We start from the raw sequence: 20,271 nt of genomic DNA, 5'->3' as shown, positions 1-20,271 counted from the left end.
ACAGAAAACCCCCTAGTTTAAGGTTGTCACTCAGCTATCATGAGTGATTTGAGCCTATGGTACATTTTATATGTGCTGTGCATATCTGTGCTATATAAAAATACCATTTGTGTGTGCATATTTTTAAATATATGTAAATGATAAATGAATATCTATATTTATAATATTTGCTGTAATCTACTGCGGCTAAAGTGAGATTGAAAAAGGCCAGCCTGATCAACTCAATGCCTAGTCCAGGGGCTCTCGCCCTTCTCTTCCACTCCGTGGCCGCGCTTTCAAAAACTGGAGTGACTCTTCTACTGCAGTCCCCAAAACTTTTTTTTTTTTAACAGGAACAAAAGTGTTAGACATTCACAAAACACGGACTCTGGATTTTTAGGATTGGACACGCATCAGTAACAACGTGACTGCTTGCTGTGCTGTTTAATTAGTATGTAAACCAGTCCGGGATTTACCACGCCACTGTCTCGCACACAGCGTTGATGGAGACTGTCTGTAGTAAAATTAGCGGGCTGGAGAAACCGGCATCTGACATCGAGCGGCATTGCAGTAAAGAAGCGAGCACCCAGCCCAGTGAGGTAAAATCCAGTAACGTTTTCCTTGATGCCCGATTTCATCTTGCATATAGGAAAAGTAAACACGGTGTTGTATTTACTGTATCTGTAGGTTTGGTAAGTAGCTTGAACATGGTGTTACTTATGTTCGCTGGGTGTAGTTTCTGCCTTATATCAGGTCTGTCCTTTAGATATCCCTGTGCTTAACCAGTATGTGTATAATAGCTATACTTAGCAATATGAATGTACCCGTTTACAGGGAGATTTCCAATAATGGTATCACTATGTATATCATCAGAGTATATAGACCATTCACTGCTTTGGCAGTTCTGTTCCTCCCAGTATGCTCATCCTTTAAACATGCTGTCTGGGCATAATGGGAGTTATAGCGGAGACAGGAAACATGACATGCCTACAGATATATGATTCATAGCTTGCTTTAGCCGCAATACGTCTGTATTTACTTGTGTTTCAATGCGATGTGTCAACCCTCCAAAACGAAATAATGTGGCTTTCCTGGTTTGCTAATTGTAGATCTAGATCTAGCTCTAGATATGTTGTCACTTTTAGGTGCCAGATTCAGTGAGGTAGGATGTCCCAGTGCAATGCACCTAAATGCACATGCCAGTACTCATATGCACTTTAATGCTTATGATGGCGGAGTGTAATATTGTAATTGTTGGGGTTTTTTTCAGCCAAATACATAGAGGAATTAATTAGGATAATCTCATAAAAGTGAACAATATACGCAGTGGCTTAACTACAGGGGTCGCAACTGCGACTGGGCCACTTGTTCCTGTCTCCTCGTGCCATTTCAAAATTGTGCAGAAAGGACCCTTTAGTGGTCTACCTAGGTGGATGGGTTGCCATGGATCTCCCTTTACCAAGGGACAATGGGAGCTGGAGCAGTGGTGTAACCAGGGGTGGGGTTGTGTGTAGGCCCCAGGTCTATACCAGAACTAGTTGGGAAGAACATTGATCTCCCTTTACATGGCCCAAACACAAGAGATCATGAGTTCTGTTAATACAGACCTCACCATGCGTGAGGCTACTGATGCTGTGCGCAGGGATATGATGTCATATTCCAACGCACAGCACTGAAGCCACGCTCACCACCGTATCGGAAGGCCCATTGTCAACGTGGAAGACAGGAAGAGGAAGAAGAGCTGCTGAAAAAGAGACATCGGAAAGATATGGAGACATTAAGAGAGAGTGTCAATAAGTGTGGGAGAGTGATTACCGTATTTGCTCAATTATAAGACGACCCTGATTATAAGATGACCCCCCCAAAATTTTAATATTCATTTAGTAAAAAAAGAAAAAGCCTGAATTTAAGACAATATGGGGGCAAAGATACGCTGTTTGTGGGTACTGACAAGCTGTAAGCAAAGATGGCATCGTCAGGCTGTTTGGGTACAACGATGGTACTGTGGGAAATGTTGCCTGGTGACGTGGGGTAGGTGCAATTTTAGCACTGAGGTCTTGTGGTTTCTATTTACGCCCCATCTATACACTTAAAGTTTTACTACAAATAGTATTAGGAAGTATGTTTTATGTTTAATGTATATGGTAGTTGTATGCAATTTAAATACTTTATAGTTGCTTTGACAATCTTGAGTATAATAGTATATTATACTCCTTCTATTATACAAGGGGAAAAAAACTGTCCAGGACTGCCATTGTGAATCTGGCCCCTTATGCTTTCCTGCAGGGGAGGGCAGTGAAAAGGATGCCCAGCAGAGATTATGTAGTACACATTATTTAACCCCTGCAGGGTGCCTCATGGCACCCACTTCACGACGCCCCAGCAGAGGAGCTTAGGATACCGGATTCACAATGGCAGCTGTGTGGCAGGTCTGAGTGGGGGAGTAGTGTATGTGAGTGTATAATAAACATGTGCAAATAGGCCAAAAATGATTCGGACAAATGTTTCGGTTTATTTTTGGCCCAATTGTTTTCAAGCAATGAATTTCATTCCCTGCCCGTTTGGTTCAACTGAAAAAGAGTCATTTTTAATTCTGGAACAAAATTTGTTACCTGATGCCCATATTCACTCTCATTCACTCACACTGTCACTCTCATTCTTGTTCATTATCTCACGCTCTTTAGATGTTGTCCTTGCTTCTCTGTCGACCACTTCCGCTTCTACATCTTTTTTCTTTTACCTTGTCTTCTCATTACCCCATTTCTTCTACCTTCAATCCCTAATCTGGTATCCTATTTCTTCATCTACATCTCCACAGATATGGTGCTCCCCAATCCTCCAGTCGAGGAAAAAAACATAAACGCAAGCGTCGTCATTTTGCCTTCACGTGAACTGCTTTGTTTCATTAGGTTATATCTTTTTAAGTAATTATTCTTAAAAGACCGTAGTTAAAAGTAGCTGTATTAGTCCAGTAAAGTAGATGCAAAGTAACAGAATGTTAAAGACTGTGAGCCATAGAAAGTACAAATAGTAAAATGACCGTATTTGCTCGATTATAGGATGAAAAATACCCCTCGTCTTCTAATCGGGGTCGTCTTCTAATCAGACCTCAAATAGAGGTCTGATTATGAGACTAAGATCCAGATCCCCCGCACTGCTGCAGGGGACCTGGATCCTCCTGTCCCCCCCCCCATATAACACCCCCCCACACACACTTACCGGTGCTTCCTGCTGTATTGCCAGGGCAGCGGGTTGACGTCTACGCGATCCGCGTAGACAACGTCCGCTGCAGCCGGAAGGAGGTGTGGCTAGCAGCGGGGGTTGTCTGCGTCCGTCGCGCATACCTTCCACGACTGTCAGAGATCAGAGTTCTCTGACAGTCGGGGAAGGTATGCGCGACGATCTCTGATCTCCGACAGCCGGGGAAGGTATGCGCGACGGACGCAGACAAACCCCCGCTGCCAACTCCACCTCCTTCCGGCTGCAGCGGAAGTAGACGTCAACCCGCTGCCCCGGCAATACAGCAGGAAATTGGAAGCACCGGTAAGTGTGTGTGTGTGTGTGTTAAATGGGGGCATAGGGCATTTCTGGAATGCCTTATACCCCTATATGCCACTCTGGCACTTAGGGGGTTAAAAGGCATATTACGGGGCAGAGTGGCATATAGGGAGGTATAAGGCATATCTGGAGGCAGAGTGCTCTATACAATGCCTTTTAACTCCCTTAATGCCACTCTGCCTCCTGGAATGCCTTATACCTCCCTATATGCCACTCTGCCCCATAATATGCATTTTAACCTCCTAAATGCCAGAATGGGATATAGGGGTATAAGGCGTTTCTGGAGGCAGAGTGGCACATAGGGGGTCAAAAAGCATACCAAGGGGCACAGTGGCATATAGAGGGTTAAAAGGCATATCATGGGCCACAGTGCCATATTGGTGTGGCAAGCCTGGGGGCAGATGTGCGTAACTGGGGGACAGGTTGGAAAATACAAGGAAATAAAAACAAAAAAAATATTTTTCTCAATCATAGCTTTTATTAAAAAAAAATAGTTTACATGAATTAACATTTACTGGTAAAACTTTTTTCCTTTAGGGTCGTCTTATATTCAAGCTTTTTCTTTTTTTCCTAAGTTAATATTCAGATTTTGGGGGGTCGTCTTATAATCGAGCAAATACGGTAATTAAATGAGCTAAACTATGTTTAAAAACAAAAAAACATGAAATGTGAATTAAAAAATAGTGTTCAGTTTTATTTTGTCTGTCGTTAATTACCCTTTTTTTTGTCTAGTTTGTAGATTCCTAAAGACACCGGAGATTCTTCCTACAGATCTTGAGAATGGTACTTTAACAGTTGTTTGTTGGCAATAACCAACAATGAAAAGGCGAAATGATTCGAATTTGGGGGATAAAGTTTTGGGCTTCCTGTATTTTTATAGCATTCTTTTTTCTCTTGGTTACTCTCCAGGTAAAAATATATATTTTATAAACAACCAACAATGTATCATTGTATTATATTCTTGCTCTGTAAAGTATATACTACATAGCAGCTAGATGAACTAAAGTCATCAAAGTCTTGTTGTTATTAAAAACCTATCCTTATAGTTGTGATCAAAAGTTTGCCATTTTTAAAGAAAACATGAGTGAGCAGGCAAAACACATTTCTTTTATTTCTTATGAGATTCATATTCAACTGTAGGTCATAACAGAATGAGACAATCCTAAAACAACACATGGCAACAAAGAAAACAATTTAATGACCCCTATTCATAAGCCTGCACACTCTTATCTCTTAATACTGTGTACAGCCCACTTTAGCATCAATGACTGCATGCAGTCTTTCGGAATAGTTGTTTATGAGGCTCCAAATTCTTGCGGGTAGTATAGCTCATTCATCATGGCAAAATGCCCCCAGATCATGCAGAGTGGCTCAATGATATTAAGGTCAGGAGACTGTAATGGCCACTCCAGAACCTTTACTTTTTTCTTCTTTAACCAATGGATGAGCAACCCGAACTTAGGCGCGCATGTACATGTGTGGGAAAAAATAAACAATAATAGTGCAATAATGTATGATGAAAAGTACTATATGTACGTGTAAAATGTGCACTCACAAAATTTACAGAAGGTCAAGGCTCTTCAGAATAAAATTCTTTCTTTATTTCTTCATTATACTAAAAATAGATAAAAAGAGAACGGCCAATAGTGCAATATATTCCTGTAGTTGTTAAAGGAGAATAAAAATGCACTTACAAGATGGCAGAAATTTTCATGCGCTTCAACTAAAAGTCCAAAGTTTTGCAATGAAGTCCACAGTAGTAAATGGTCCTCGTAGGTAGTCCTCAACGCGTTTCGCCTATTGGCTTCCTCAGGAGAACAATTTGATGGTGTTCGTGGGTATAAAGCGTCTATTTATGTGTTTTGAGTCCGTGTTCCGTGTTCCGTTTATTCGTCGTCTTTACTTCCGGGTATGACGTCAGCGCGTTGTTTCCGTCGTTACCTAGTAACCGTGACGCTTTGACAGTCCATCCCTCCTGTGTCTACGGCGTCTCCCCGCGTATCCTAGCAATTGGGACGCTGCGTGTATCTGCCCGTTTGAGATACACGAATCCTCTCTCCATTCAGCTTTCAACATCATCAGCTCTTTGTAGTAATTCTCGAGCGAAACATCTTAGATGTCGCTCGTTTTTCAGAGTGTGTAATGTGGGAGAGAGGGGATATATTAGGATCTTATAGTGTAGTATATATATTAACGTTAAATACAAATGGAGGACGGAACCACGGAGATCAGAGAGTAAAAGAGATAGTATATGGTAATTAGTCCATCGAGAGACTTATACAATTAGTCCATAGAGAGACTTATAAAATGAAATGAATAGGGATAATCATAGGATAAATGTAAAGAGACATATGTGTGATGTTTTGTATATCAAGTGAACCTTAAATGACTTGATTAGTATAAAATGATTTGTATAAAAAATATAAATAAAAATGAATAAAAAATATTAGTATAAAAATAAAAATGAATAGAAGTAGTAATAAAATCAAAGGTGTATGTCTGATATAGAAGTGTATGTCAAATATAAAAATTAATAATTAATAAAATTAATAATTAATAAAAATGAGACTAAGTTCATAAAAATATGGCCGGGATTTAAATAGCAATAAGAATGTATAAAGAGTTAATTAAATGAATTTAAATTAATTTGACCCTATATCTATCTGTCTACTTTCCTTATAAATTAAGTTGCTAGATTAGAATCATTATGTTAAAATAGGAAATATAATTAATCAATAAAAGCAAGTATATCTAGATCAGTATTTAGACCACCCTTTTTATATGTCTGAAATTTAAAAATCCATTCTGTCTCCTTTTTAGACAGTACTGTGTTTATATCACCTCCTCTCCAGTGTGTTTTTACCAAATCTATTCCTAGAATTTTAAAGTCTGATAATGAGAACATTGTGCATGTGTTACAGTGTCTAGGTACACTGTGTTTAGTGTTTAAATTTCGTATTCCCCCTAGATGTTCCAGTATTCTGACTTTGAGTTCTCTAGTCGTGCGTCCGATATACTGTTGACCGCACTTACATTCCAATAGATATATCACGTTTTTAGTGTTACAATGAATGAAATGTTTTATTGGGTATTCTTTCCCTGTATTATTGCATTTAAACACTGTGATTTTCTTTTGTTGAGTATTGCACGTCCTACACACTTTACACCTCCCACATTTATGAAAACCCGGGGATCTGTCCGCTAGAAAGTTCTGATGTTCTTTCTTTTCATCTTCATTGGGTAGTAAACTGGGTGCCAGAATAGTTTTTAAATTAGCTAGCTTTTTATATATGATTTTTGGTTTATCTGGGAGATGACTCTGTAGTATCTCATCTTCCTTTAAAATAGGCCAGCATTTACTAAGTGCTTTCTTAATTTGAGGAGCTTTATCGTTATATTGGGTTAGGAAGGAAAACTCGTACCCGTCTTTATTTTTTTGTTTTTTGTTATGGTTTATAAATTCTTCCCTTCTTTTCTTCTGTATGGTATGAAAGCTATCTGTTAAAAGATCTTTTGGATAATTCCTTTCTTCGAATTTATCCAATAGGAGGTGACTTTGTGTCATGAAATCTTCATCATTAGTACAATTTCTACGCACTCTTGTGATTTGTCCCTTGGGTATGTTTCTAAGCCAACTTGGGTGGTGGCGACTCGAGAAATCAATAAAACCATTCCCATCTGTAGGCTTAAAAAAAGTTTTAGTATTGATTTTATTATCTCTAATAAAAAGGGTAAGGTCTAAAAAATCTATTTGTTGTTTATTAATACTTGATGTAAAATTTAAATTATATTCATTGCGGTTAATATATGTTATAAAATTATGTAAATTTTGAACATCCCCTTGCCATATTATAAGAACGTCATCAATGTACCTTTTCCAGAGAACCAGATTCGCGCCGAAAGGATTATTTTTCCAGATATAATTTGCTTCCCAATCAGCCACATAGAGATTTGCATAACTCGGCGCGAATCTGGTTCCCATTGCGGTACCGCATGTCTGTAGATAAAAAGTCTCATTAAAGGAGAAATAATTGTGTGTAAGGATAAAACGTATACAGTCAGTAATGAAATTACTCTGTAGTTTGTCCATGTTAGTGTCTAAAGAAAGGGCTTTCCTAATGGTCTCTATACCTAACTCATGAGGGATAACCGTATAAAGTGAAGTGACGTCCATTGTTGCCCATATATAATCTGTTGACCATGTTATATCCGCCAGAGTTTTTAGTATATCTGTTGTGTCTTTTAGATATGAGGGGCTTATGGTGACGTATTTCTGGAGATAGAAATCAACATATTGTGATACGTTATTGGTTAATGAGTCAATACCACTTATGATTGGACGTCCGGGAGGATTTGTCATACTTTTATGTATTTTTGGTAAGAAATAAAAGATAGGTATTTTTGGGTATTTTGTGTCAAGGAAATTGAACTCGTTTTTATTTAGTACCTTGTTGTCATATCCTCCTTGTAATAATACTCTCAACTCTTCTTGAAATGTTCTTGTGGGATTAACTGGAAGTCTTTTATATGTGTTTTCATCATTAAGGATGCGTAGAGCCTCTTGGAGGTAATACGTTCTATCCATAATGACCGTAGCCCCTCCTTTGTCAGCTGCTTTAATGACTATTTGTTTGTTATTTTTCAAGGACCTAAGGCTTTCCTGTTCCACTTTAGTTAAATTGTGTTGTCTCTTGTTTTTTTGTTCTATTTCATAGAACTCTTTGAGCAACATGTCCGTAAAGACTTCAATGTGGACACTTTTATCCTGCTGGGGGAAAAATTTAGACCTAGGTTTTAAAGATGTGTGTGTAAATGGATCTCCCTCATGAGATTTTGTAGTATTAATATTTTCATTTTTTAAGAAAAATCTTTTCACTGTGAGTTTCCTCAAAAATTTTTGTGCATCTATAAATAGATGGAAACTATTAGGTCCTTTATTCGGTGCAAATTTGAGACCTTTGTTTAAAAGGGACAATTCATTCTGACTTAGCTCATGTTTTGATAGGTTAACTATTTCATTCTTTTTGTGTTCTTTTTTGGATGTTACTTTGTTACCCCTTCCTCTTGTTCCTCTAAGTATCTTGTGGCTTTTCTTTTCTTGACTGGGGAACCCGTATAGGCTGGGAAATTCCTCTCCCTGTCCTGAAATGTTGAATGATGGGAATGTTCTATCTGTGTATGTCTTGTGTTTCGGGATTGCTCCCTGTCTAAAAAAGACTTCTTGAAGTCATTAGAAGTGTGTGGTTTATTGCTATCTGTATCATGCCATACTGACGTGGTGGATCTAGGTGAGTATTCTCTAAAGTTGTCTCTTGTTGTAGTGGTGGATCTAGGTGAGTATTGTCTAAAGTTGTCTCTTGTTGTGGTGTTATCTCCTCTTCTTCTATATCTGTCATTAGAGGAGTTCCTAGTGTTCTCCCTATGTCTCTCTAAGGGTCGTCTGGTCTCTATGGATGAGAAATTGCTATATTTATCTACCGGTTTCCGTTTATAGCTATTGTATCTATTTATGTTTTGTCTGTTGTCATATTGACTGTATCCCGATTTATATTGTACATTATGCTCTCTGGGCTTATATCTTTTATGGATGTCTCCCTGATGATCTCTTTTATCTCTCTGGAGTTTTTTACTTTTTACCTCTATTATAGAGGATTCTTGTTTTTGTATTCTTTCATTTATATTGTCCTTTCTTCGCTTGATCTCCACTCCCTCAAATTTTTGGTCAATTAATTTTTGGTCAATTAACCAATGGATGGTCAACTTGGCCTTGTGCTTAGGGTCATTGTCTTGCTGGAAAGTCCAAGGGCGTCCCATGTGCAGCTTTCCTGTGGAAGAATGCAAACTGTCTGCCAGTATTTTATGATAACATGCTGCATTCATCTTGCCATCAATGTTCACAAGATTTCCTGTGCCTTTAGAGCTCACAAACCCCCAAAATGTCAGTGAGCCACCACCATGCTTCACAATGGGGATGGTATTCTTTTCACTATAGGCCTTGTTGATCCCTCTCCAACCATAGTGCTTATGGCTGTGACCATAAAGCTCTATTTTGGTCTTGTCACTTCAAATTATAGTGTGCCTGAAGCTGGCAGGCATGTAAATGTGTTTTTAGGCATTTTGTAACTGGGCTTTTTTGTGGCATTGGCGCTGTAAAGGCTTCTTTCTGGCAACTTGACCGTGCCGCTAATTTTTCTTCAAGTATCGTCATATTGTGCTCCTTGAAACAACCTCATCGTCTTTTTTCCAGAGCAGCCTGTATTTTTCCTGAGTATACCTGTGGGTTTTTCTTTGTATCCCAAGAAATTCTTCTGGCAGTTATGGCTGAAATCTTTCTTGGCCTACCTGACCTTGGCTTGATGTCAAAAGGTCCCAACATTTTCCACTTAATGATTGAACAGTACTGACTGACATTTTCAAGGCTTTGGATATATTTTTTATATCCTTTTCAAAGTTCCATTACTTTGTTACGCAGATCTTTTAACAGTTTTATTTCTGTTCCTCATGGCTCAGTATCTAGCCTGCTTAGTGCAATTTAAAAAGCCACAGACTGTGGAGAAATTAACCTTTAATTGTCATTTTAACCGGTGGGTGTCACCTTGTGTGTCTGTACCAAGGCCAAACATTCAAGGGTATGTAAACTTTTCATCAGGGCCATTTGGGTGATATCTGTTATCATTATAATTTAAAAAAGAGCCAAACAACTGTGTGATAATAAATGGCTTCATATAATCACTATCCTTAAATAAAAGACTGTTTTTTGCATGATCAGTCATATTTTCAAAATCAATGCCAACACTTCACAATTTCTGCCAGGGTGTGCAAACTTTTGAGTAGCCTTGCTGATTTCCCAAAGCCCGTTGTCTTTAAGCGCCTTCTCAGGTCAATTAGCATTAAAGGCACACTTCAGTCATTATGTGCTTACCCACCACTAATTGACTGCTTTAACTGCAACCCCTAGCAATTGGGGTGGGGAGCATTGCAGCTTCTCCCTAAGGTAAGTATTTTTCTTTTTTAATCTAATTGAATGCATATTAAAGTATAGAAAGAACCTTGTGCATGTGCATTCGCTGTGGGGTGGCCCTTTAACTGTAGCCCATGGCCACCCCTGCTGTATATAACAACAAAACTTCATAAGTAACAAACTGTTGCACAAATCTGAATCTGACATTAACTAGAAAATTAAACACATGTTTTGTAATTTTGTAAATGGACACATACTGTACTTGTATTAAAAAGACGTAAAATGTTGTCCTCTATCCAAAGGTGGTTGTTGAACTTGGTAGATTTGAAAAACAGAAAATAAAAAGTATACCTTTACAAGATCTTAAAGGATATAAGGAGTCCCACCCACTATTGAAGCGATTAGAAGACCATAGTCTCCACAGAAGGTTAGAACATGAAATGGGCAGTTATCCCATCCTTCTTTGGTGGTCCCCATTAACAGGAGAAAATGGGAGACTTGCGCAGTGTGGACGGGACTTGTGCTTTTTTACAGTAAATAGAACATACCTGCAGCATCCAAAGACGAAAGCTATCCTCTTTTACGGTAAGAATTGTTGTTCCAACATTATATATTGTATTTATATTATTTACTTTGTTTATGTATACTGTATGACCAAAGGTATGTGCATACCTGGGAGTTGTGTCCGCTTTGTGGCCATAACAGCCTCAACTGTTCTGGCAAGGCTTTCCACAAGATTTTTGGGTTTGTATGTTGGGAATTTTGCCCATTTTGTCAAAAGAGCATTTGTGAAGTCAGGCACTAATGCTGGATGAGAAAACCTGGCTTGCAATTTGGGTTCCAATTCATCCCAAATGGCTTCAATGGGGCTATGAGCAGAGCTCTTTGCAGACCACTCAAGTTCCTTCATATCAAACTTGTCCTTGGCCTTTTTGATTTGATTTGGCCTTGATTTTTCACAGGGGCACAGTCATGCTGGAACAGGAAAGGGCCCTCTCCAAACTGGTGCCACAAAGTTGGAAGCATACAATTGTCTAAAATGTCTTTGTATGCTGAAGCATTAACATTACTCTTCATGGGAACCAAAAGACCTGGCCCAGACCCTGGAGAACAGGCCCAAAGCATTATCCCTCCTCCACAAAACCTTATGGTAGGCACTATGAATTCCATAAGACTTCAGATAGCGAAGTGTGACACATCACTTCAGAAAGCACGTTTTCACTACTCCAGAGTCCAGTTGAATGCTTTACACCGCTCCAACCAACAGTTGGCATTGTGCATAGTGATCTTCAGCTTGCGTGCAGTTGGTCGGCAGTTTTTTTTACACGCTGTAGCATTCGGTGGCCTTGCTCTGTGAGTGTGCGTTGTATACAGCTGTTTGACTGAGCTGTTGTTATTCCTAAATGCTTTCACTTCACAATAATAGAATTTACAGTGGATCGCAACAGGTCTAGCAGGGCAGAAATATCACAAACTGACATGTGACGAAGGTTGCATCCAATGATGATGCCATGTTTAAAGTCACTGAGCTCTTCTGTATGACCTATTCTACTACCAATGTTTCTCTATAGTGATGACATGCATATGTGCTTGACTTTATAGACCTGCTAGCAATGTGTATGGCTAAAACACCTGAACTCATTAATTAGGAGGGATGACCGCATACTTTTGGTCATACAGTATATTATACTACAAAGAATATGTAATTATTACTTATTGCAATTATTATTGCTTATTTAGCTTATTGAAGTTTTGTTTGAAGGTACAGTCATTATGTTTTTTTTTCCCTTGAAGAACAATTAAGGAAACAACTTCATTAATACCTTTCTTTAAAATAACAAGTGAACTTAGAAATACTTGTTCTATGTTCTGGCAGGCAGCTCTGACCTGTTTAAGTTTTTTTGTTAGAAGCAAGCTTCAAGGTTGAACTTGTAACTGGTCACATTGCCTGGCCTGACATGCCATTTACCGAAAAGAAAATCAGCTCTACACAGGATTTACACAGAAACTTCTGCAGGGAATGGGAAAACTTGTAGATTACTCATAAAGGTTTTTATAAAACCATTCAGACCCCTTATCTGTACTATAAATCCTAGTCTGTAGTATGATCCTTTCCAGTAGTACTGACACAGCCACCAAAGGAGAAATAATATTGAAACACGCATGCCTGCCAGTAGTCTACAATTTCCCTGGAAAGCCCCTTTTTTTTGTTTGTTTGAGGTCCTATCCCATCAAATTTGAATCTGTCCCGACATTAAAAAAACTGCCTATGCAGAGTGCATTACAGTGTGCACAGAAAGCATTGCGTTTTAAGTGTGAATGTCCACACACACACACAGACTAAACACTTAGCTTCAAACTACCCACTATCTGTAGCCTATAGCTCAATGCTGCCAGGTCATGCAGAGTGCTTGACCTTGTCCCCTTTAGGTTTTGACCCCTTTGTCCTGTGATCCAGGAAGGAAATGTTGGTGAGAATGCATGTTTCCACTGGTAATTTGCATAAACCCCAAACTATATTCACTTCTTGGTCTTAACCTATATCCAGGTTAACATTGCCTATACCATTAAATTTTTTCCACTGTTTTAAGCTTCTTCCACGTACAAGCCTCTGACTCTCTAGTTATAGATTATAACAACACTTAGCCTCCTTTGAAATATACTTAATGTATGTGCTTTTTATATGTCTTACTACATCCCCCTTCTTTTATCCTCCAAGTTGTACATGTTAAGATCTTTTGGTCTTTACCGATAATGTTGTATTAATGCAAAGTAATGCAAAGATAAAGACATTTTGTTAGAACAGTTCGATAAAGGTAAAAATTTGAGATAGAATGGAATCCTCCTCTTATTTTTTGTGAAAGAGAGTCAGAAGAGAAAGCACGGAAACCACAGCATAATGTGTAAATATTCAAAACTGATTAAATCATATATATATATATTTTTAGGTACAGATTTTAATATTGACAGTTTACCACTTCCACGTCGTTCCTATCATGAATGGGCTTTATTTCATGAGGAGTCTCCAAAGAACAACTATAAGCTGTTCCATGAACCTGCTATCACCCTGTTTAACCATACTGCTACATTTAATCGGCATTCCCATTTACCTTTAACAACTCAATACTTGGAGAGCTTGCAGTCACTGAAATCTCTTGAGTACTTTGTTACGGTGGAAAACAAAAATACCTTAAGGAAGAGACTTGCCCCACTGGTATATGTTCAGTCTGACTGTGATCCACCTTCAGATCGCGACAGCTATGTTGCAGAACTCATTAAATACATTGCAGTGGATTCGTATGGTGAATGTTTACACAATCAAGACCTACCAGAGCACTTAAGCAATCCATCTTCCATGGAACATACAGCATTTTACACCATCCTTGCACAGTATAAGTTCATCTTGGCGTTTGAAAATGCTGTCTGTGATGATTACATAACAGAGAAGTTATGGAGACCTCTTAAGTTGGGAGCAGTTCCTGTGTATTATGGTGCTCCTAATATTGAGAACTGGTTACCTAGCAACAAAAGTGCAATTATTGTGGACAGATTTGCCCATCCTAAGGAACTTGCAGAATACATCAAACAGCTCGACCAAAATGACACACTTTATATGGAGTTTCTAGAATGGAAATTACAAGGTCACATCAACAACGAACAGCTGGTTTCTGCTATACAAGGCAGAAAATGGGGAGTGCAAGATGCCATGCAAGACAACTATATTGATGCCTTTGAGTGTATGATATGTAGCAGAGTATGGGAAAATATGCGCCTAAAAGAAAAGGTAACTCAAATTAAGATTTTTGTAATGTGTTTATATGTATAAATTAGAACAGTCTTGGTACTGTGTATATGTGTTCTTACCCTTTTTTTAATTCTTTAAAAAGAACCATCCAGTTTCACCAAAATGAAAAGAAAAAAAGTCCAAAAATATAAAGAAAAACATAATTTTTGTGAGCAAGTGCTAATATTAGCGCTGTATCGTCCTGAAAATCCTGGCATGGATAGAATTTTTTCACTGTATTATTATCATTATTTTTAAATACATGGTATGATATGATAAATGTTTATCTAAAAAAAACCCATCTTGTTCTGAAAAAAGCAATAGATAACTTGTGTGGGTATACTAAATGGGAGAGAAGAAAATTATAATAAAGGGAAGGTACAGTAAATGCAGTCATAAAATAAATATAATAGTCATACAGATATCTTTTATTGGGATACAAGAATTATGAATCTGTTGAGAAAGGAGATACCTATCCATAGAGCTTACAGCGTTATTAGTAGTGGTAGGGAATTGGTTGGCTTACAGATACAATCGGGTAGGAGGCTATAAAGTTCAATTTATTGAAGTGCATTTTAGATCAAAGTAAAAGACTGCATCGAGTACGGGCAGTTTTTGTGACAGGTTTTTCTGGGTGCCAGGTCACCTTGGCTGCTCTCAAAATTGTATAACTTTACTTAGAACATGAAGTAGAACATAGCAGCAGATGGAACAGGGACACAGAGAAAATTTTTGAATGCGCGTAGACATCCTCCGCTACTGTCCTCCACTTCCGCTGGTGCTTCAATGATGGAGCACCAGCTTGACGTGACCTTCCTGTGCCCCACCATAGAAGCCCCAGCGGAAGTACCGGCCAGCAGCGGCGGAGGTTGTCTGTGCGCATTGCGCAACGTTCGCTGGCTGCCAGAATGAAGGATCCCCTGCAGCGCTGCAGGGGGCCTGGATCTTCCTCTCTGGCAGCCAGTGGGCGTCTGTGCTTTGCGTGCAGACAACCTCCACTGCTGCCTGCACTTCCGCTGGGGCTTCTGTGATGGAGCACTATGGCATATAGGGGGTATAAGGCAGGTTTGTCTTAGTCTGTCAATTCTTGTCTTGTCATACCCCTTGAATATATGTATTGTATTAAGCACTGTGTAAACTGTTGGCGCTATATAAATAAGAAATAATATCAGGGGGGCAAAGGGGAATATCTACGGGTATAAGGCATATCTGGGGCAGGCAGAAGGGCATATCTGTGGGGGCAGAGTGGCATATCTGGGGTGTAAGTCATATCAAGCGGACACAGTGGCATATAGGGGGTATAAGGCATATTTGGGGGGCAGAGTGGCATATCTGGTATAAGGCATATCAGAGGGCAGTCCTATAAGTGCAGTCTTGGTGCCAGTGCTGGCCTTCCGAGTGTGTGGCTTGTGATCAATGTCTGCAATTTAGGGTTCCTGTGCATTATATGTATTATTATTATTACCATATTTGCTTGATTATAAGACGACCCTGATTATAAGAAAACCCTCCAAATCTGAATATTAATTTAGGTAAAAAGAAAAGGCCTGAATATAAGACGACCCTATAGGAAAAAAGTTTTACCAGTAAATGTTAATTCATATAAACTATTTTTTTAATAAAAGCTATGATTGAGAAATTTTTTTTTGTTTTATTTCCTTCTATTTTCCAAGCTGCCCCCCCCCAGTTATGCACATCTGCTCCAGAAATGCCTTATACCCCCTATATGCCACTGTGCCCCATGATATGCCTTTTAACCCTCTAAATGCCACTGTGCCCCATGATATGCCTTTTAACCCTATATGCCACTGTACCCCATGATATGCCTTTTGACCCCCTATGTGCCACTCTGCCTCCAGAAATGCCTTATACCCCTATATGCCACTCTGGCATTTAGAGGGTTAAAAGGCATATTATGGGAGGTTTAAGGCATTTCATGAGGCAGAGTGGTGTATAGAGGGTTAAAAAGGCATTTCTGTAGGCAGAGCGGCATTAAGGGGGTTAAAAGGCATTTCACAGAGCACTCTGCCTACAGAAATACCTTATGCCCCCCATTTAACACCCCCCCCAAACTTACCGGAGGTTCTGAGTCCCCTGTCATGTAGCCGGGCAGCGTGTAGAGCTCTACGCGATTCGCATAGACAACTTACGCTGCAGCCGGAAGGAGGTGCGGCTAGCAGCGGGGGTTGCCTGCGATGGACACAGACAACCCCCGCTGCTAGCCGCACCTCGTCCCGGCTGCAGCGGAAGATGTCTACGCGAATCGCGTAGACATCTACACGCTACCCCGGCTACACACCGGGGACTCAGAAGCACCGGTAAGTGGGGCGGGGGGACAGGAGGATCCAGGTCCCCTGCAGCTGCGGGGGATCTGGATCTTAGTCGTCTCATAGTCAGACCTATTTGAGGTCTGATTATAAGACGACACCGATTATAAGACGAGGGGTATTTTTCAGAGCATTTGCTCTGAAAAAAACCTCGTCTTATAATCGAGCAAATACGGTAGATCTATACGTTCAATGCTGAGTTTGCATGTGATTTGTTCAGTTTCAAAGAGAGGTGTGGCACAGTGAAGGAGGGAACAAAAGGATGTCTAGGGGTGAAGACTGGGAAGGGGGCCTGAACACCTAAAGCATGCCCTGATCATGCCACGCATGTCCATTTCAGGTGACTTGCTGGACCTGCACCATTCATTTGCTATGTGAGTGAGATAGTATTGTGCTCCTCCGCTCCCTTGCCCAGCATGTGTGAGGTGAGGACATCCCATGTGGTGTCACGCTAGGTTTAGAAGGAGGGAAAACTGCACTGACTGTGACAGTCTCATAATCTGCAGAGTCAGTACGTCAAGTACTTTTATGTTTTTTTAAACTTGTTTGCTGATGTTGCTATATTACATATGCTAATACATAATGGTTACATTTTAACTTGTACATATGAACTAATTATCTATTGCTTTATTGACAGGGTTTAGAAGTCAAACATTGGAAGGCAGAATCTATGCACCTGTCTTGCCCAGGCCCCAAATCTTTTCCGTTTTTGACAGAAAGTACTTCTAAGTCCACCATGAGGGATATGTGGAAACCCAGCTTTGAACAGTCTGTAAAGGAAGCCAAAGCCCTCCGAATGCTAGTTGACAGAAACAAAAATTTTACAACACAGGAATTTTGGACACTTGTATTTAAACATTAACAGGAACAGAATATTGAAAAGTTGTATTTATTAGGTGCCCTTATAACATAGTAAGTAGCTTTCCCCTTTTCTATTGAAACACGTATCGCAATAACAAAATAAATGTAATTGTTATCTTTATGACTAGGTACATAGTCTAGATGTAACATAATTTTAAAAGCAAAAATCAAGGTGCTTGTTCCTTTTATGTTCTGTGTTTATAGTTATATATATATCAATCATGTTAATAATTTGCTGGTACCAAAAAACTTGCCATTAATTTCTGGTCTCGGTAACTTTATTAATGTATTTTATTTATTATTGTTTGTCATGTTTGTTTTTTGTTTATCTTTTCTCAAAAAGTCAAGTGAATACAAGTTGACAGTCAAGCCGAGTTTGTCCAAGTTGCATATTCATTACTGAAACACACATCCTTAAAAATACATACATCACCTCCTTATTATGGATTTCATATAAAGCTGTAATCATTTTGTCAAAATATTGTTCATTATCTAAAACTATTCTGACAATTCAAGATATGGCTATAACAACTTTAAATCTTCTAAGAAGGCTTTCCACAAGATTTTGGATTGTGTCTGTGGGAATTTGTGACCAGTGAGCCAAAAGAGCATTTGTGAGGTTGGGCAGTGATGGTAAATGAGAAGACTTGGCACCCATCAACGTTCCTGTTCGTCCCAAAGGTGTTAAGTGGGTTTAAGGTCAGGGCCGTGTGCAGACCACTTACGTTCCTCCACACCAAACTTGCCATGTCTATATGGACTTTTCTTTGTTGACAGGGAGGCAGTCCTACTGGAACAGAAAAGGGCTTTCCCCAAATTAATACTGTCACGGATCTGGCTAGTCCGAGCGACTACCTCCGCTGACTTGTGCTCCCTTAGCCTGGGACAACACACTTTCCCCGGTTCCCCAGTCACTAACCGAGACTCAGTGTAGGGTAAAACCAAACGAAGACTGATTTATTTTGGACACACATAGCGCTGGATATATCCAGCAAAACACACATTAACATAAAAACAAGATATTGGGACACAAACCTCCCCCTTAATCTGCCTCCCAGAGACAACAGGGGCAGTAACGAGATTAACAATACAATGGGGGGGGGGAGACTGATTTATACAACATTAAACTGAAACAATGGTGGTCACTCCCTGGTTGCAGGTCCTGGCTGTCTGCCGGCGATAATCCCCTCAGACAGTGATGGGATGATATACTGCTGGGGGTAGCCACAGAAGGCTTTACAAACCCAGGGCCCATAGTCAATAGGGAGGAGGCTGGCAGCCAGGCTTCTCCAGTGGCCCCAGTGATGGAGGGCTCGGTCACAAGTACTACAAAGTTGGAAGCATACAATTGTCTAAAATGTTTGTAGTATTAATAATACCCATCACTGGAACTAATGGGCCAAGCCCAAACCCTGAAAAGCATCCCAAGACCATTATCCTTCCTCCAGGAAACTTTACAGTATGCACTGTGCAATCTCCGGTAGGTAGCTTACTCCTGGCATCTGCCAAATCCATTTTCTTACATCAGACTTCCAGAGTCTGACTGCATGCTTTACAGCACTTCACCCAATGCTTGGATGCAGCTGCTCAGCTATGAAAAACCCATTTCATGAAATCCTGACGCACAGTGCTTGTGCCCATGTTTCTTTCTTTTTTTTTTGCGCTATATGCTTTAGTATTATGCAACCTCACTCTGTGAGTGTACGTAGTCCACTGCTCCGTGGCTGAGTTTTGATTTCTTATAGAAGCTTCTACTTCACAATAATAGCATGACTGGGGAGAAATTTCACAAACTGATTTCCTATGGCAATGTCACATTTAAAGTCACTGGGCTCTTTTAGGAAGACCCATTTTGCTGCCAATGTATGTCTATGTGCTAGGTTGTATATACCTGTTAGCAATTGGTGTGGCTGAAACACCTAAACTCAATAATTATAAGAGGTTTCCACATATTTATTTTAAATTGTGCCTTTACATGGTCTGCAAAGGATACAAAAATAAATTATGCGGGGAGAGTCCCTGCTATGTTAAAGCTAGCAGCTGATAACTAACTTCTGTACAGCTGCCTACAGGATACATACAAGCGCATGCTACACTCTTACACTTTGGCAGCACAAGGCTGTGTGTTTACAGCTGGTGGTTGTACTCTGTAACGGGTTCACCAAGAGAGCTGTAGTAACTCCCAGAGATCACCCACATGTATCCTCCTCTTGTCCCCGGAATCACTTCCAGCACCAGCCAGCATGCGCACCTTGGAACCCTGCTATGTGTACCCAATAAGTAGACACACAACTACCTTGAATTGAGTACAGCAGGAATGAACAGTTTATTGTTGTAAAACATAGACTGATATAGCCACAGAACTTCATTAACATAAATTAACATTGATAAACAGGTAGACAACCCAACCTTTAATCCCCGTTTAGCTACTGAATATCCCCCTGGTAGCCATCCTGTTAATGGGATTAGTTTAACAATGGAGTTCTTGGCTGTTTGGCAGCCAGGCTGGAGCCATCTCTGAGTACCTTGGGCCCCTGTATGACACATACTGTCACATACTCCAAAAAAAAATGGGCCCGTGGCAGAAGCAGAAACAAAGATACTTGGAAGGCTTATTGGTATCGTCCCACCGAGCTCTTACTCTTACTTTATTTTGCGACTAATATATTTAATTTACATGAATAGAATATTTTTGCTGTCAACATTTGCATTTATGTAAATCTTACAAAAATAAAGATACATTCTATCTAAGACGATCTATTATTGCTGAAAGTAAAATATAATACATTATGCATGTTACA

General features: G+C 39.7%; 1 protein-coding gene across 2 annotated transcripts; it reads left to right on the top strand.

Moving 5' to 3' along the window:
* Positions 1-465: 465 nt before the first annotated feature.
* FUT10 (fucosyltransferase 10) lies at positions 466-17,842 on the top strand. Of its 2 annotated transcripts, none has more exons than XM_053463005.1 (5): positions 466-578; positions 4,270-4,446; positions 10,801-11,083; positions 13,447-14,282; positions 17,247-17,842. In XM_053463005.1, the coding sequence occupies exons 2-5, from the start codon at positions 4,369-4,371 to the stop codon at positions 17,469-17,471; spliced, it is 1,422 nt and encodes a 473-aa protein (XP_053318980.1). In that variant the 5' UTR covers positions 466-578; positions 4,270-4,368; the 3' UTR covers positions 17,472-17,842. The 2 variants fall into 2 exon arrangements, with proteins under 2 accessions (XP_053318980.1, XP_053318987.1); XM_053463012.1 differs by lacking the exon at positions 466-578 and adding an exon at positions 579-671.
* The last annotated feature ends 2,429 nt before the right edge of the window (positions 17,843-20,271 follow it).

Source organism: Spea bombifrons, chromosome 1, assembly GCF_027358695.1.
Source record: "Spea bombifrons isolate aSpeBom1 chromosome 1, aSpeBom1.2.pri, whole genome shotgun sequence".
Classification (NCBI taxonomy): Eukaryota; Metazoa; Chordata; class Amphibia; order Anura; family Pelobatidae; genus Spea; species Spea bombifrons.
This window is presented reverse-complemented; position numbering and strand designations above follow the sequence as displayed.

Excerpts from the sequence above, each read along its gene's own strand:
- FUT10 (XM_053463005.1), top strand. The coding sequence starts at position 4,369 with ATGATTCGAATTTGGGGGATAAAGTTTTGGGCTTCCTGTATTTTTATA. Across the intron at positions 4,447-10,800 it reads TTCTCTTGGTTACTCTCCAG|GTGGTTGTTGAACTTGGTAG; the intron begins GTAAAAATATAT and ends CTCTATCCAAAG. Across the intron at positions 11,084-13,446 it reads GAAAGCTATCCTCTTTTACG|GTACAGATTTTAATATTGAC; the intron begins GTAAGAATTGTT and ends ATATATTTTTAG.